General features: G+C 35.4%; 3 protein-coding genes across 5 annotated transcripts; 2 read left to right on the forward strand and 1 right to left on the reverse strand.

Annotated features, from left to right (window-relative positions):
* Window positions 1-5,402: 5,402 nt before the first annotated feature.
* LOC115982623 lies at window positions 5,403-6,481 on the reverse strand. Its single transcript, XM_031105268.1, has 2 exons — window positions 6,408-6,481; window positions 5,403-5,977 (listed from the first exon to the last, which is right to left on the reverse strand). Exons 1-2 carry the CDS (start codon window positions 6,457-6,459, stop codon window positions 5,523-5,525), a joined length of 507 nt encoding a protein of 168 aa, XP_030961128.1. The 5' UTR covers window positions 6,460-6,481; the 3' UTR covers window positions 5,403-5,522.
* Window positions 6,482-10,752: 4,271 nt separating this feature from the next.
* LOC115981254 (TMV resistance protein N-like) lies at window positions 10,753-13,158 on the forward strand. The gene is made up of 3 exons (XM_031103414.1): window positions 10,753-11,715; window positions 12,095-12,202; window positions 12,498-13,158. The coding sequence occupies exons 1-3, from the start codon at window positions 10,753-10,755 to the stop codon at window positions 13,014-13,016; spliced, it is 1,590 nt and encodes a 529-aa protein (XP_030959274.1). The 3' UTR covers window positions 13,017-13,158.
* A 58-nt stretch (window positions 13,159-13,216) lies between these two features.
* LOC115979400 lies at window positions 13,217-18,224 on the forward strand. 3 transcript variants are annotated; one of them, XM_031101427.1, is made up of 7 exons: window positions 13,217-13,297; window positions 13,410-14,572; window positions 14,782-14,812; window positions 15,699-15,918; window positions 17,253-17,280; window positions 17,375-17,483; window positions 17,587-18,224. In XM_031101427.1, exons 1-2 carry the CDS (start codon window positions 13,256-13,258, stop codon window positions 14,445-14,447), a joined length of 1,080 nt encoding a protein of 359 aa, XP_030957287.1. In that variant the 5' UTR covers window positions 13,217-13,255; the 3' UTR covers window positions 14,448-14,572; window positions 14,782-14,812; window positions 15,699-15,918; window positions 17,253-17,280; window positions 17,375-17,483; window positions 17,587-18,224. The 3 variants fall into 3 exon arrangements, with proteins under 3 accessions (XP_030957287.1, XP_030957286.1, XP_030957288.1); XM_031101426.1 differs by having other exon boundaries at window positions 17,375-18,224; XM_031101428.1 differs by lacking the exons at window positions 15,699-15,918; window positions 17,253-17,280 and having other exon boundaries at window positions 14,782-14,842; window positions 17,375-18,224.
* Window positions 18,225-19,258: the final 1,034 nt, after the last annotated feature.

Below are 19,258 nucleotides of genomic sequence, written 5' to 3' on the forward strand. Positions count from 1 at the left end.
TTTGACTACCATCCTTGAAAATGACCAACAATAATGAACACCCTGATGTTTAATGTTTTTACGAATGACCAAACACAATTAAACAGATATAACAGTGACCTCAAGCCACTAACATCAAAGTTCTAAGAGCAAAGTAGTGCTTTCAACCTGTAAATTATTATGGCACGCGTTTGTTTAAGAGCTTAGTTTCAGGGTTGAACATGGTTTTACCTATGTGCAATCTCTTCTAACCAACAGTCACGAATTATGGGAAGAGCGTTTTGACTAGCATCCTTGAAAATGACCAACGATAATAAACACCCTGATGTTTAAGATTTTGTAAAGGACCAAGCACAATTAAACAGATATAACCAGGAGCTCAAGCCACCACCAACATCTAAGGTATAACAGATGTGGTATTCAGTCCAAATTGGGCCTCGCTTCAAACCGACAAGTCTTTGACCACGATGTTTGATCGAATAGTCGAGTAAGTAGGTATTCCCTCAAATGCATTCTCACATTAATTGGCTACGATTACAAGAGAAATTTCAGTGTTTCAGCCTGTGGCGCTCCGTAATTTGTAAGAGTGATGGTTCTGAGACCAAAGTGATGCTTTTAACCTGTAAATGTTTAATGACCAAAGATAATGAACACCGTCATATTTACACACCATGATGTTTACAGACATTCAAAATGACCAAATCACAGAAAACACTGTGATCTTCATAATTTGTTTTGTGAAAGACCAAGCATAATTAATAAATTAATATTGCGAACTTGCTGGTGAAAGACAAAACACAATTAATATAGCGAAGTTTGAAGGTGACCAAGTTCCAACTCTAAACACACGTCACCAGCCTGCTTCTGTAGCACCAACTGTAGTCATATCAAACTCCTTCAATCGCAGCACATGCGCCAACAGACACTGCTGCTTAGTCAAGTCATGTTCGGTGCTCTACACGATGTGGATACCCAGGTCGACACTGTTTCACACCCACACTCACGTGAATACAGAATTGTGAAATTGGATGCACAGATGTCTCATTTACATCTACTGTTGCAACTACTGCCCACCTTTGATGTGACATTAGGAACATTTAAAATCTTGTTCATATAGCGTTTTTCCTGAAGGGTTTGACATGACAGGCCCTAATAAGTGAAATTGTAATGCCTGGACCGTGAAATGAGGTTATAAATGCACCAGTGATATAATGTTAACTTTCTACCCCGCTAACTTCGTAGATTGATTAAGCTATGAGTCGCAATGCCTCAACATCAAATCGTACAATGCGAAACAAGTTTGGACCTACTTCAACAAATGCATCATCAGAAGTTCCAACAGATCAACAACTACATACATACACAGACCACTATGGAGGAAAATGGGTTGGAAAGAAGAGAGATTTCGTTAATATGCCAATATACATGTATGAGAGTCTTGGAAGCGTCGGACACATCATGGTCGGCAAACCTACAAAACTAAGTACAGATACCACCGCAATAGAGTTCACTATAGCAGAACCACCATGGTCAACCCTATACGAGAAGAGGTGTGAGTTAGAGGTGTATTGTCGATGGCACGAGTTACGAGTTCCTAAGGCACGCTCTGCCGAGTTACCTAGAGATGAACCTGCCAACATACTTGCTCGTCTTGAACAAGAGAACAATCAAATGCAAAGGCGACTAGATCGTTTTCACGCAATCCAAAAAGCTAGGAAGCATCTAAAGGGGAAGGCGCAAGAGCGAGCCATGAAGTCTATTAATGAAATTACTGCGTTAGATGATGAAACAGATATTTCAGACTTCTCAGATTCAAGCAATGATGATTTCCAAAAATTTCTACCTACGAACATTAGACGTTGTTGTTAATGTCTACACATTATGTGCAATACATGATGTTATTATTAATGTGTGACAAATGATGATTATGTATGTTCAACTTTTGCAAATCTAAAGATTAACTGTTTATTACTTTTGGCTAAGTTTATGTGAAATCACTTTCTCATTTTTTTCATACGTGTTCTTTGTTGCTACATTCAAGTAATGTGGGTCATGGACGAACAATGTCCTTTGCTTTGTAATGTAGGGAAAACCTTAGGAAGTGAAATGCCTCCAAATTATATTTATTGCATATTACTTGTAGGAAAATTTAATAGATTCAATACATACAGACTGATCCAAACCACATAGACCAACCGCGCTTATGATTCAATAATACAAATAATTCTTTTATATGAGTTGTTTGAGTCACGATATAATATGCACGTATCTGTGTATCTTAGTTGTAATAGTGTCCTACTTTATATAGATACATTACATAAAGACTCGTCCAAACCAGACTAACCACTCACTCACTGAAAATCCATATGGCTCACCCAACACACTCTCACAACGATATTTGGTTTGCTTAAAAATAGGGTAAAGGCCTAAAAGCCTGATCAGCCTTTCAAATGTTTCATTCAAGTTATTGGTTTGTTGTAGCATTGCTTGAAAGCTCCCTAATATTGCAATTGTGATGATCGGAAGCCATTGATGTAAAACTTGGAAGCATAGTTTTCTTCATGCAATTTTACATTGATGTTGAGAAAATGTAACTACATTTTCTACCTGCAAAGACTCCCTGAAAAGTTTGTAGGGAAACAGGGGGATAAAACTCTCTACTGTTGCTACACTCACTGCTCGTAATACTAGCATTTGGCAAGTGAGGTTGGAAAAGGCTAACACAGCTCGGCACTGTTCGGCGAAGTCATGTTCACAGTTCTGCATGTGCTGCTCAACAACTCGACACTATTGAACCCTGTCCAGTCATATCATCCATAACCACGTGAATAAACAGATATGCAACATTTTGCAATGCACTATTTTCAAGGATGCAGAGGACCCTTCAAAAGTGTAAGCAAATTTTTGGGGGTAAGCTGTCCATCATTGCTACACTTGATTGATGTAGTTTTGCATGTGATACTCAACATCTCGAAACTATTGAACCCTGACCACACGTACCCATCCCCACTCACGTGAATACACATATGTGCAACCCTTTGCAATGCACTGTTTTCGAAGAGGCAGAGCATCCCTGAATTGGCTATGCATCAATTTTGGGTGTGAGCTGTCCACCATTGGTACACAGATGTTGTTCGTAGTGCTACATGTGCTGCTTAACAGCTTCGCACTGTTCAACCCTGTCCAGTCAATACACAGATATGCCTTCTTTTGCAATGCACCATTTTCAAGGATGCAGAGCATGGCTGAAAAGTTTATGATACATTGAACACAGCTCAGTACTGTCTCAACAAGTCATGTCAGATGAAGCACAGGAATTCTGAATAGTTTTGAACAAGACATACCAAACTGGTCAGAGAAAAGTCTTAAAACCACATCCATCAGAAATAAACCATAGTAGTGATCAAAGTCCCTAATTAAATATAAGCATAAACATCACTAGTTTAAATTTTAAACAGGTTATCCTTGTCCAAACTCTGATGGTCAACCAAGTGAAATATTGAGACACTAATCACAACAGGAGTCCTTTCGATCACCTCAAAGACACAGACATCTCCTTTTTCTAAATTATTGTCTTTCGAAAATGCAACCCAGCCTTCCCCGAATCTCATTGCTTAATATGTTTTGATGGAGGGTAATAGCACAAGACATTGATGTGTGACAAATTGCTTCCCAATAATATACTTGCTTCCCATATATGTTTCCAAGCCATATTTAAGAGAACATCATAATCACATTATGTATAAAGGCTCACCATATTATGTGGCCACGAGATACCCATGAAAGAAGGATTTTTAGGCTTGAATTTTTTGGCTGCTTGGATTGCTCTCTCTCTCTTCCTCTGGACATAATCAGTAATTTTTTAAGAACAAACTTTTCTCTGACTTCATGTTTTATGGGTTTGTACATTGAGGAAGAAATGTTTGTATCATCTTCATCTAAGTTTTTGATATTTTTACCTCATGATCTTCCAATTTACAATTCTTCCTACGTGGATATTGAATCTCAATGGCAGTCTTATCAAATATAACAATATGGAAGCTTGAATTTCCTTCATATCTGAAGACTAAAAAATAACCATAACAGATAGAATGGTATTCAGCGAAATCCTGCCAACCATTACAAAACCAAATGTTGTTATCAGCTTTCTTCAATCACACTTGCCAAATTCCACCATAGGGAGCAATGACTGTAGCTACGGTGGATAGCTCAGTATTGTTGAACCCTGACCAGAAGTACCCATCCACACTCACGTCAATACACATAGCAGCGCAGAAAATTTTGTGCATCAATTTCGAGTGTTATTGGTCCTATTGCTACATTGATGTTCGTAGTGCTGCTCAATAGCTTTGCACTGTTGAACCCTATCCAGTCATATCACCTACACGCACGTCAATACACAGCTATGCATCCTTTTGCAATGCAGCATTTTTAAAGGATGTACCTATAGCATCCCTGAGAAGTTTATGATACATTTAACACAGCTCAACATTGTCTCGTCAAATCATGTCAGATGAAGCACATCAATGTTGAATAGTCTTCACGTGAATAAATACGCAACCTCTTTTGCAGTACACATCACCAGCCCGCTACTGTAGCACAAGCTATAGCCATATGAAACAGCTACCTCAACGAATCACATGCACCAACAGACGCCACTGAACAATATACTGTCAAGTCATATCATCTTTATTCACGTGAATACTTATAGTCACATCCACCTGAATACTTGCCCTTGCAAAACCCCTATATAAAGTCCCATTTACATCTACCCTTGCAAAACATCTACACATACCGAAGTCCCATTTACATACATCTACCCTTGCAAAACTTCTACACATACCGATCTAAAGTCACATTTTCCAATGTCAATGCGTAATTGGATGCTACCTCGTTTTCCAAATAACTATAGAACGCAAAGAGATTCTGACGAGAGGGAATACTATGCCGGATTGCAACAGGAGTGGGACTTTCGCGTGAACGAGTCCAACGCTCTGCACAATGATCTCCTGCAACTCGGAGCGCCTCTTGTCGAGCGTAGCTCGCTCACACTGCCACGACAAAACATGCACCAATATGAGCGTGCAGTGACGAAAATAAAAAAAGAGAACAATCTTATGATACTTCGTAGGTCCAGGTATCATATGCTACAATTGGCGGAGGAGCAAGCCGTTGCAACAAACAGGCAACTCACTCCGGCAGAACGTAACAATGTCCTCAACTACGAGGACTACCTATCAGAATGAATGCCACTGTGTGTGTGTGTGTGTGTGTGTGTGTTATGTCTATGGTTAAGTTAATAATGTTAGTGTAAGTTATTTTATGTTTTCTGTGTTATGTCGTACGTGCTTATTGAAAAACATCATGTGTGAGAATATTTGACTTTTATGACTTATGTGAGAATAATCTACATTACGAATAATTTGCATGCTTCTCATAATCAATAATAAGGTTTACATAGTACAAATGCAACCATACATATAACACATAGTTAAGCAAAATAGTTCTCCAACAAAATCTAATTACACCACGACACGACACGATTACTCTTCATCTGACATCTCCACGTCTGACTGATAAATGGGATCAACAAGAAGTGATTGCATGAACTGTGCATGCTCGTACCACCCTTCCTGCACTGACTCTCGAATCTCGACTTGGGTCCGATATCGATTAAGACGTATCTTCATTCGATTATTTTCTTCTCTTATGCGGTTCAATGCTTTACGAAGTTCGTCGATGCTGTCTCTGGGCATTTGCGATGCGAGTCGCCGAGGCACTGGCAACTTAAAACCAACCAACTCATCATAAAACATTTGTTGTTCACGAAATAACCAAGCCCACTCCTGTCTCATGGTATTGTGAACGTAAGCACTATTTCGCAAATTCGGATTGATTGGATAGCTGAACTCATCTTCCAATACCCAACAACAACCCATAGCAGTGAACACATCATGAGGCCTATAGAGTTGTGGGTTGCCAGAACCAGACATTGACACTGAATACAATAACACCAAATGATCAAGTTAACAGTGTGTATCAACTGTTGCTAAATAATGTAATCCTGCATAGAATGGTACACAGCAGAGACATTCATAAAATTGTGTACTATTGCATGCTAAAAATGAAATACTAACACTAACACCAACATTTGACCATAAACAATAGACATTGTTGGTAATGTCTACACATTGTCTTCAACACTAAATGTTGTTGTAAATGTCTGACCAATGATGATTATGTGCAATACAAAATGTTGCTATAGTAAAGAAATTATTCCATTCTCTTCTCACCAACGTTTACTACAACAAATAACCAAAATCACACCAATGTACTTACTTCACATTCATTCAACCTAAAAAATCAAAATTTAGTACAATATCAAATGAAAATAACATTGCCCTAAAATTGTGATGTGAATTTTTTACCTGAGGTGATACAAATTTCAATTGAGTTTGAAGAAAGCCGCTGTTGATCCATGGAGGAGTTCCAACTCAGTTCAGCAAAAAGCGTCCTCAGTTCAGCAGAGAGCAAGGCACACTAAGTGGGAGAAGGTGTGCAGAAATTATAAGAGAATAACTCGACTTTACGGCTATCAAGTATACTTTATAACTCGATATTACAGGAATCGAGTTACATTGAAACACTCCACCTGACACAAAGACAGTACGAAATCAGGGTTTATAACAGTATAACTAACTCGATTTTTAAATAATCGAGTTATGTAGAGATTCAAAAAAAAAAATGCCAGCAGTGCGGGAAAATTTTGACTGCGGTTACTGTTTATGTACTGTTTAATGAACAGTAACCGCAAATTTTGACTTTTTTTTCAATTTGTTTCAGCCAATCACAGCACATCGTGTACTGTTCACGGATCCACAAATTTCACTTTTCAGCAACTTTTTCATTAAAAATGGGTCCCACAATACTATTCACACATTTAAAAATTATTTTGCTACAGTGTTTTTCAGTTTTCAGCTGTATCCAAACGGACCCTAATCTTAAATCTTAATCCTCAGTCAACAAGAGAAGAAGGCATGTATTGTGGAAAGAACATTTGGGTAATTGATAATGATTGATAAAAATCCATTGTGCGTTGTCAGGAAATTATTAGAGGAGACTACTGTACAGTATAGTCCTTCGTGGAAATCACGTGTTTACAGTGCTACCTTTGCTGTTTACTTCAAAAAATAACATTCTCTTTTTAGTGTTTTTGAAGTATTTTAGAGGTTTTTTTTTTTTTTTGGGTATCTTAATAATTTTTATAAGTAAAATAAATTTATTAATATGTACAATTTTGTTAATATAAATATAATATTTTCATCAATAAGTAATGTAAGATTTCTATCATTTAATGAGGTGATGAAATTAAAGAAATGTGAAATATTTTGTCATCTTAGATTACCATAAATTTGTATAAAAAATGATAAATCAAAAACTGTAATTATTTTTTTAACTTCTAAAGTTGTTTTAAAACCCTTATTTTAGTTTTTATTTAATTTTATTATTTAAGATTTTATTTTTGTTATTAGGAGTTGGTTAATTAGATAATGATTTGATAAATTGTTAGTTACGCTACTTTGAATCAGTCAATTAATCAATTAAGGGGTTTTAATTTCCTTGAAGCAACCAATAAGCCAATGTTCATAACACCTTTAGTGCATTTCTTTTTATTCCCTTGCTTATGTGCCTAAATCTATTCATCCCCTCATTTAATAAGAATAAAATAAACAATCCCTTGCTAGTTTTTTTTTTTTTTAAATAACCCAGTAATTTATTTAAGAACACTTTTTATTTCAAATATATGGTATATAATGGTAGAACTCACAAACACAAACTTGACAACATGTTAGAGCATTAGTATCGGTGGTGCTAAACCATCACGCACCCTTAATACGGTGGTTACTTTACAAATATAAATGTGCGGAATGTGGGGAGTAAGGATCGGGATTCAAGTCTCCAAAAAAGAGTTTCATACAGATATGCACTTAGATTAAGTTAAAGTAAAAATTCTATTTTGTATATAAAAAAAAAATAAAAAAAAGTATTGGAGGTGCTAAAAATAGCAAACTTGAGATGGTATATAATGATAGTACTCACAGACACAAACTTGACAACACATTAGAGCATTAGTATTGGTGGTGCTAAACCACCGCGCATCCTTAGTGCGGTGGTCACTCCACAAGTATAAATATGTGGGATGTGAGGGGTAAGGGTTAGGATTTAAGTCTTCAGAAAATAATTTTATACACATATATACTTAAATGGTGCTAAAAATAGCAATATAGTACCACTAATACTAAAAAAAATGCTCAAATATATATATATATATATATATTTTATAAATTTTACCAATGTGTATTTTAAGGTAAACAATAACCGGACCCTTTTTTTTATTCCACCCTCGTTCAAATAATATTTCTTTCTTTCTTTTTTTATTTCTTGTAGTTTCACACTCATTCTCTCTTTCTCAAATAAGCACTCAGACTCTCCACCGATTCATCATCAAACTCTCATCCTCCTCAAACTCTCACCGATTCATCCATCCTCCTCATCCATCATCCTCACCCATTCATCATCGTCCTCACCGCCGCCACCGAAGCTCATGCACCATCGCACCGAAGCTCACACATCATCGCCGACCCACGCACCACCGCTGACCCGATTCATCATCTTCCTCACCCATCTTCGAAGCCCAGCTCCGTTCATCCATCATCCTTCGCCGATCTGTTGATTTTGCATTTGGGTGTGTGTGTGTGTGTTTGCATATGGGTCTCAATTTGCTTTGTTTACAGATGTGTGGGTGTTTGCATATGGGTTGCACTTGGCAGTGTAGTGTGAGTAGCAGTGTGTGAGTGGTCTTTGCATTGGGTGAGATTTTTTTGCATGTATTTTTTATTAAATGATCATTTAAATCAAAATTATAATTAATTGTTCAGCTGTTTTGTGATGCTTTGGTTTGAGTGTTGTGAAATGTCTGATTGGTGTGTATGGAGATTTTAAGTCCTACTAGATAATAGTGAACGTGAATTTTGGTAGCAGTGGATGTAAATTGGTATGTAATTATGTATGTATGTTCTTTGGAATATTTTTACAAAAGTATTATAATTTTGATAATTGGTCATTTAAATCAAAATTTATAATTAGCTATTTTTGAGAATATATTGTTATTTATTGGGAGGATATATATTATTTTAGTGTAGTAAATATGATATTTTATTGTGTTATATATAAAATAGGTAAAGTAATTTTTGGTAAAGCTACTAAATAGGTAAAATTATGGCTTAACGAATATGGATACACCCATTTATAATTGATTAAGTTTAAGACCGTATCATATACACCCCTTTAAAAATCTTTTCTCCTCTTCTCGCGTATGTGTGGTAAAAATATTTAATTCCGTACCATTGAGCGTTGTCAGAAAATAAAATGACAGTATAGTAGCTTCGTGGAAAACGCGTGTTACAGTGTTAATGTCCTTAAAAGCGTCCTTTACATTGCTGATTTTGTCTGTTACCTGACCTTCTTGGTAGGAAGGAAGAAAACTTGTAGAGGCATGTTTATCGTGTTTTACTCTATTGCTGTTTTTAATTATAAAAAATATATGCATTTTTCGTTTTCCCATACCTACATCCCACTCTCATACTTTCTTCTCTTCAATTGCTTTCGAACGCATTTCCTGTTGCACTGATCCGATTCCTATTTCTTTCTCTGATTCAATTCACTCTTTTTCTATTCTTCTGTTTATAGATCCCATCGATGGCTTTCTTGAACAATTAAGGAGACTTCTCTTCTTCCTCCACTCGCCAATGGAACTATGATGTCTTCTTGAGCTTTAGAGGTGAAGATACCCGCGAAGGTTTTACCAGCCATTTATATAAGGCTTTGTGCCACAAAGGAATTTACACCTTCATTGATGATGAACTTCCGAGGGGAGAAGAAATTTCGGAAGAACTTATCCAAGCCATAAAAAATTCATCGATTTTGGTTATTGTCTTCTCTGAAAACTACGCAGAGTCCAAATGGTGCTTGGATGAACTTGCTGAGATTGTTAAATGTAGAGAAGAGGACAAAGGGGTGAAAATTCGTCCAGTCTTTTACAATGTTGATCCATCAGAAATACGAAATCAAAAGGGAAACTTTGGAAAAGCACTCGCTGAACATGAAAAGAAGTTGAAGGATAACAAGAGCAAGGTGCACAGGTGGAGGGATGCTCTAAGAATAGCAGCTAATGCATCTGGATGGCATTACAAGAAAGGGTATGTATCTAATTGTTGATACCATGATTCATGAGTTTACTAATTTTATACTACTAATCTGGTTTGTCATAAACACCGCATGCAAAATTATGAAAGTGTTCTTTTTTGATCATATTATCTGGTACGAAGTTAAATAGTCTACAAAGGTCCAATTACAAGTTTCTCCCATGTATTTTTATACTTCTAATATTATGTTGATATCAATGATAGTTATCAAAAATATGAGTTACATTCCATTTACTTGATTTAAAATTGCGTCAGTTGTGTTATAACTCACAACTGGATACCTTATTCATCTGCTAATCTAACTAATTATATTTTTTTCTTATGCTATGTGATTGTCAGCTGCGCTACATATAAATCTGAATCTGACTTCATTGAAAACATTGTTGAAGAGATATCGAATGTTAAATTAAAATGGACACCATTATATGTTGCTGAATATCCAGTTGGAATAAATTATCGTGCTGCAGCCATAGAGTCACTTTTAGATATTGGGTCAGACGAAGTTTGCATGGTAGGGATTCATGGTCTTCCCGGAGTAGGAAAGACTACAATCGCAAAAGCTGTTTATAATAGAATTGCTAAACATTTCGATGGAAGCAGCTTTTTAGAGAATGTTAGAGAAAATTTGGGGACAGATGCTGGCATAATCACACTACAGGAGCAACTTCTTAATGACATCTTAGGGAATGGTAATTGGAAGGTGGGTAGATTTAGAGGAATCAGTTTGATAGAGAAGAGACTTTGCTGTAAAAAGGTTTTTTTAATTCTTGATGATGTCAATGATTCAACAAGAATAGAAAATTTGCTTGGAAAATGTAATTGGTTTGCTCCTGGAAGTAGAGTCATTATAACATTAAGAGATAGACACGTGTTAGTTGCCCTTAAAGAAAAAGTTTGTACAACTTACAAGGTCAAGGAATTCAAGGTCAAGGAATTAAACAAACATCAAGCTTTTCAACTCTTTACAAAGCATGCCTTTCCTGGAAACAAACCTGATGAAGATTATTCTAAACTTGCAACTAAATTCACAAATTTTGCCAAAGGCCTTCCACTAGCTCTAGAAATAATAGCCCGTGATTTGTGTGGAAAAACTAAAGATGAATGGGAAAGTGCATTAGATATGTATAACAAAATTCCCAATAAAGGCATTCAAAATATACTTCAAGTAAGTTATGATGGATTGCAAGGCACTGAGAAAGATATTTTTCTCGATATTGCATGTTTCTTCAAAGGATGGGACAAAGATTACGTTGTAAAGATATTAGATGCTTGTGAATTATATCCATGTTCTGGTATTCCAAGACTTATCAATAAGTATCTCATAACTGTTGATCGATGTGGTAGATTGTCAATGCATGACTTGATACAACAAATGGGCAGGGAAGTTGTTCGACAACAAGAACCAGACATCAGAAAACGTAGCAGGTTATATTGTTATAAGGATTCGCTCAAAGTACTAACTGGAAATAAGGTATAAGTTCTTTTTCTTCAATTATTTTGCTCTTTATTTTTTTTCTTTTTCACTGGGTAGAAGTATTTTATTTTTTCTTTAATTTTTTTCTTTCTAACATTTTATAAAATATTAGTTCATCAATATTGTTTTTTGCTTAAAATTTCAAAATCATTATACATTTGGAAAATTATATTACTTCCTATAGTTGACTTGATGCTTCTCCAATTAGGGATCAAAAAAAATTCGAGGCATAATGTTGCATTCACCTCAACCAGTAGAGGTGCAACTACACACTCAAGCTTTCAGAAGGATGGAAAGTCTCAAATTTCTAATAGTTGAGAATGTACATATTTGTAAACCACTTGAATTTCTTCCCAGCAATTTAATACTTCTTAAGTGGCCCCATTATCCTTTTCATTGGCCATGGCCAGAATATTTTCCTGAACAACTTGTTGCTATTGAGATGCCACATAGCCGCATTAGATTGCCAAAGCTAATCAAGCAGGTATGATTATGTATATTTTTAAATTGAGATTTTTGTAAAATTTTTAAATAATACTAGAGATACAAACTTTTTTACAAAATTTTTTTACAAACTGCTAATGTAGTGAGAAATTATTGGTAAATGATAAAGTGATATTAATAGTGGGGTTAGATGAAAACCAATAAGAAATTGGCCACATCAACAATTTGTAAAAATGTTGTAAAATAGTTTGTGGTTGTAGCATTTGTCAAATTTTATTTCAAATTTTGTTGTGACTTTTGAATTTTTTTTTTTTTTTTTTTTTTTTTTGTTACAGGAGTGCTGGTTAGAAAATTTGAAAGGCGTCGATCTCTTTGATTGTAAATTTATCACGAATTTACCTAAATTATGGGCCCCAAATTTAGAGAATTTGGACCTCACTTTTTGTGAAAATTTAGTTGAGATTGATGAATGCTTTGGATCTCTTGAAAAGCTCAAAAGATGGCGTCTCCGTCATTGCACAAAACTTCAATTTCTTCCAAGCCAACTCAGGTTGAAATCTCTTGTTGTTTTTGATCTTATTGGCTGCTCAAGGCTTAAAAAGCTCCCTAATTTTCATCAAGAAATGGAATGTTTAAAGACTTTATATTTAAGTGGGAGTGGTATTAGAGAGGTGCCTTCATCAATCGAGCATCTCACTAAGCTTGAGGCATTAAGCCTTTATGAATGCAAAAACCTTCAGGATCTTCCGGATAGCATTTATAAATTGCAACAGCTTCGGGATTTGACGACTACTACTGCCAAATTGAGAACGACGGCAATTCTTTTGATAGCTCTTTCGGATATGGGTTTGTGAACATGACACACCTGAGTTTCGAGTACTATGAAAACATAATTGAATTAGATCTTTTGATGAAGCCTGATTACTTCCCCGCATTGCAAGATATAAATCTATCTGGAACTAATATTGTTACCATCCCTGAAAGCATTAGCAGATTTCCCAGATTAGAATCACTTAATATTACGAATAGCAAGCTTCTTCGTGAAGTTCAAGGACTTCCACAATCGATAAGCCTAGTTTTTGCAAGGAATAGCATGTTGTTGGATACCCAATCACCAAGCGGGCTATTGAGTCAGGTCTCTCTCTTTCTTTAAGATATACATAAAGAAGCAATTTTTGTTACTTCCTCAAAATACTTTACGAGATTTGCTAAATGAAAAATATCTTGAATTTTCTAATTGCATGCAGGTAATAGAAATTATTGGGATTTTACCAAATAGAGTATGTGTATGTGGTAGTGCAAGAAGCAACAAATTAATGAATCTACAATTATCCAATTGCTTCCCTTCTGAAACTGAGGGTGCTGAATTTGAAGATGGGGATGTATCAATGAATCGGCGGTTATCCAATTACTGTCCATCTGAAATTGAGAGTGCTGAATCTGAAGATGGGAACATATCATTGCAACCACAGTTGACCAATTACTTCCCATCTGAAACTGAGGGTGCTGAATCAGAAGATGGGGACATATCAATGGATTGGCAGTTCTCCAATCACTTCTTATCTGAAACTGTGGGTGCTGAATCTGAAGATGGGGACATATCAATGGATCAGCAGTTCTCCAATCATTTCCCATCTGAAACTGAAGGCGTTGAATATGAAGATCGGGACATTGAACGTACTATTTATGTATGGGGAACCGAGATGCCAAAATGGTTTAATCATCTGAGTGTTGAAAATTCCATATTTTTCTGGGTTGGTCGCAGATTTCCAAAATTGGCTGTCTGTGTTGTTTGTGGACCGAATGAGGCACAAGGATATTCTCATGAATTTGGCATTTTTTACATTTCCATCAATGGTTGTGAAAAACGTGAATCTGGGAGTTTTTGTCGATTTCAAAATGATTATAATCTTCAGTACTTACATTCTCCACCTCGACGACTTCTACAGCAGTATTTGAATGAATCAAATCCAACTGACCAGAATCATGTTACATATAGCATTCAATATCCTTTTATAAAAAGGTGGGGGGTCCATGTAGAATGCACCTGTCCTCCTCATGAATCTTTAATACCTAACTTGCCCCTTCTAACAGCTGGACATGATGATGATGATGTTGTTGATTACTTGCGTGAGTTGCCATTTTTTGGATGTGATGATAAAGAAGAATATCAGTCTCCTCTGGTCCATGATGACATATCTATGTCGTGCATGAGTTGGCTAATTGGGGCCACCACCAAGCTTTTTAAGATATTTTGCTTTTGCTGCCCCAGAGATTTTTCTTGAACTGAGGCCCTTAGACCTTACTGCCCACCAGCCTTGAACATTTCGTTCTGTTCTCTAGACCTTGGTGGGTTTTGTTTGTTTTCAACTTCAATGGCCCAAGACCTTGGTGTACATTTGATGCCAAGGTATGTTTCCCTTTTTAGTAGCACGGTTTCATTTGCATCTTTTAGCCAATGGCAATGGATATCATATCAACTTATAAGTATTTATTGTGTTTCTGTAAAAAAAAAAAAAAAAAATTGGGAATTGAATAAGTTTTTGAACTTAAAAATTATTATTTATAATATAATTATTTCATTTCTGTTAATTGATCTTAGTTTTTTGGTTAATGTAGTTGACTGGGATGGTTGCCATTGAAGTCACTGGTAGGCCCCAGATTACCTTCTGCCTTTGATGTGAGCTCAGTCTTGTTTTCTTATGTATAATTTTGTGTTTTTTTTTTTTTATCTAATTTGTCAAATTGAGATGCATAATTTCTGCTTAGCTTACCATGTGACCTTACCCTGGTGAGGAAAGATCTTGCAATTGTTTCCAAGTTTTATTTTTTCTTTTGGACTTAATTGGTTTCTTAATTTAAAAATTATGTACACCAATCGCATAGAATCTTGACTTTTGTAGAAAATGTGCATCACTTTGAATTTTAGAAGCTACATTGAATTTGTTTGGTTGTGTACAAGATTGTTTGAGATAAATTGTAAATGATTTGTATCACACCTAAATGGTCTATAATAATTTACTAGGTTAGCTGGTCATTTAAGACATGCTAACCAAAAATTAAAATGCCTGTGCATTTTAATGTCTTTGATTGGATCTCTGGAAGAATATAGTTCGTATTTGACTAGTTGCAAACCTGATTTTCAAAGATATAATCTAAAAGCATAGGTCTTTAATTTTTTTTGTTCATTCTCTATTAATTAGGAATATTTGATATAGTGAGGATTGCAAGGCCACGATTTCATTATTGTTTGCATAACAACTGTAGCGGTTGTTATAACTCTTTTATTCCTTAAGTTTTTGCATTTAAAATGATCTTTCTATCATTTAGGATCCTCTGTCCACATTTTATACCCAATTCTCTAAAGGTCAAACTAAAATTTTCAAAGTAGTTCCTTGTTACACTATTGCCATTAGAATGCTAGACAAGCATTAATGGGAAAGCTCCAATTTCAAGTCAGTCTTATGCTAGTAGAAAGGATAGTTGGAAAATGGAAAACAACCTTTACTACGTTAACCCACTTCTGAATTCTGCAGATAGTTATGAGCTATAAGCATCTCAATCTTCATGGCATACTGTGAATGGAAGACATGGGCAGTCTAGCAAATTTTTTTGTGGACCTTAAAAAAAATCCTAGAGCAGACTGATTTGGTTTAACCTACATTACAAATAGCACTTAAGTGAAGCAACACAGGATGAGACACATTGTCTCCTTCAAGTACTCAAAGAACTGTCTCTTGGCATGCTTGTCCTCAGGTAAATAATTTCCATAGACATTTGTCCATTTAAGAACTTGCCTCAATTCAACTTTCTGCATAAATAGCATATTTGATGAGAAAAAGAAGTATACCTTCTATAATCCAATGCAAAAGTTCTAGTTTACCCATTGCCAGATTTTTGTTATGAATTTTAGCTGTGATTCAGGTTGGCACTATATGTGACTTAACTTCTCAAGCCACGAGATACATGGCCATAAACTCTCTTCACAACTTAGAGAAACAAGGATTGATTATAAGAAAATTGCTAGTACACCCCAATACACAAAAGACAAAAAAAAAAGGCTTTTAAAAAATGTATATATGTGTTATGCATTGAACTTGCAATTATAATATTGATACAATGACTACTTACCAACCCATGGAAATCAGAAACAAATTACTATCACATCTTGAAACAGAGGTTCGGTACAGATTTACACTACTTTCTAGGATGTTTTCATGTTAATTTTTATTGAAATTATATATTTATCTAAAAAAAAAAAAAAAGCAATGGGATTATCTGTTCCCACTGAAGCTAAATGGCTGGTAGGAAATGGGAACTCAATTCCTAATGATCATGACTTTTGGCTTAATGTAAGATCCAATGTGTGTGGGAGAAATTATCCACATATTACAAGGCTTTTGATTTTTTGGACCAAGCTACCGCACAATGAAATTATGCATTAGTGAGGAATTGAAATGCATCTCATGTAGCTAACTCTATTATTTGAAAGGAGCTAACTCCTAGGTCGGGAAGTGCAGTTAAACTGATTAGGCCCCATGAATCAGTTAGGACTCTTTACTGTCAACCAAGCCTACTGGCTTCTCTATAGTGAATGCTTATATGGAAGGAGCAGAACTTTGAGATATAGTTCTTAAATGTGGGCCAACCTATGGAAACTTAAATCCTTTCTCAAAGTGCTTATTTTCCTCTAGAAAGTATTAAATGATAGTCTTTCGGTGAGAAGAGAGTTTACAACGAGGAATCTAATCACTGATGATCTTTTTCCATATTGTGATTTATAAGAGGGATGCTTCTTGTTTTTTACTTTTTTACTAATTGTGTTGAATAGATATCTGTAGTTTGTTTGTTTTTTTTTTTTAATTTTTTTTTTATTATTATTTTTTTATCTTCTATACATTTGGGTAAATGTTCTCCTTGGTTTGACTCTTCGCATCCAGCCTGTCTATACTATCCTATAGCATGATTATGAATTTCATAGATATGTTTTGCTTCATTTTCATGTACAATGTCCATTTTCTTTAGTTTTATCTTGCAAAACCCCGACAGATTTTTTCACTTTTTGTCATTGTAAACACGTCGACTATTAGCTCTGTGGGGATGTGGCAAATGCATCAAGTATGAAAAAAAATACCTTTCATGTATTCTCTCCTCCTTGCATATTACATGCCTTTTCATGATCTTATAATTCAATTACAATATAAATTTTCAGGGAGTTCGTGCCCTTAAACATGCGAAGAATTGCAATGTCTAGATTATCACTCCTATGCCTTATCATGCTCAAATATATTAATAGCTTTATGCATTATTGGACATTCGAGGTCAGTATTTCCTATCCTCTAGAAAATGCTGTTTTCCAAACTTTGTCAAGATGTTTCCATATTGCTAATGCTTTGTAATGAGTCTCTTTGCCTCAACCCCCAGGTATCTATGGTGAAAAAATATTACATTAGGTGGTGCGCTACCGGACCCTTAAAGATAGTGGAAAACACTTTTGGAGCAATTGAATACAATACTTAGACCTAGAACTATTTGTATCTTTGGTCTAGTTGTACTCTTGTTACTTTTCTTCTGCTATGGGTGAGCAGGGCCATTCTTTTGTTTTTTAACTCTCTCTCTCTCTGTTTTCCCCCTGCTTCAAGACATTGAATGTTGCCCGTACGTGCAATTTCTATTAGCAATTTAGGAATGGAAATCTACATAATCATTATTGGACTACTAAAAATCATGTTGGTGAAGTTTATTTTATGAAACAAGTTATCTAGCACCATTATTTTTTCCTTGATAAGTGTCTCATAAAATGTATGCTTTTCTGCATAAACAGTTGAATGTTAGTACTGTTGTTTATCAACAACACTCAAGTGCTACTGCAGCTTCCTTTTGAAAAGTATGGTTAGATGTTGGATGGAGAGATCTGATTGAAAAGTGAGAACAATGAACAAGGAAAATGTGAGAAGGCTCCGAAGCAAGATGTTGAGCACAAGAAAGCTTGTGAAGATTCAGCTCACTTTTGTAGTTTGTATGCATTCCCTGAAGACTACATATCAAAGTTAAAAGAAAGGTGGAGGTAAAAGAAATCATTTTGTACATTTTTTTAAAATTCAAGCCATTCAAAAATCTTTTTTTGTTCTCATTATCTATAGTTAAACTGAAGCATCTAACTTTTTGTTGACTTCTACAATTATGTCACATAAGCTTTAGAGGTATCACAAATTTACACACCGCCATTATTAACTTATTTCTTATATGTGATTTGTGTATATGATGGGTTCTGTAGCTCTCAGACCTCATGACCAATCTGCAAAAGGATTGGCCATCACTTAGCTGCCCAAGTAGCAATGGCTTTAGGTTCTGGTCACATGAATGGGAAAAACATGGGGCATGCTCAGAGTCAGAATCTCAACTTGACCAGCATGAATACTTTGAAGCAGCTCTCAATCTAAAGAAGAAAGTAAACCTCTTACAAATACTCAGGATTGCAAGAATTGAACCAGATGATGGATTTTACAGCTTAGACAACATTGTAAAAGCGATAATAAAGGGAATTGGGCACACTCCTAGGATAGGATGCAATAAAGATTCAGATGGTAATAGCCAACTTTACCAAATCTACTTCTGGGGCAAAATTCATTGAGTATCCAGTGCCTCCAAATGGAAGACGTGCTTCAAATGTCCAGTTTCCAAAGTTCTAAAGATTGTGGTTGAGGACTAACTAGAGGAATATTTCTCTTATCATCATCATTTACTAGTTATAATCTGTTTATGTTTAGTCTTGGAACAAATTACTATAATTTGTCACCTTCTCTATAATAGACTGTTGGCAAGCTTATGCATAATTCTAATTTGCGCAAGGAGTCATCTTTTCTCTGTACAAATTGGTGTATGTCGTATTCAGATAATTCCAACTAGGAATTTATACTCACTCCTAGAGGACATTATCAATTGAATGTAATGCACTTTGGACTTAATGCAGCTGCTTAAGTCTTTCAACGATCTATAAATAAAAGAAGAAAAAAAAAAAAAAAAAACAAAGAAGAAAAAAAAATTCCCTATCATTTTTGTAAGGACTTGATTCGAGTACCTAGCCCAAAAGGTG

Source organism: Quercus lobata, chromosome 3 (assembly GCF_001633185.2).
Source record: "Quercus lobata isolate SW786 chromosome 3, ValleyOak3.0 Primary Assembly, whole genome shotgun sequence".
Classification (NCBI taxonomy): Eukaryota; Viridiplantae; Streptophyta; class Magnoliopsida; order Fagales; family Fagaceae; genus Quercus; species Quercus lobata.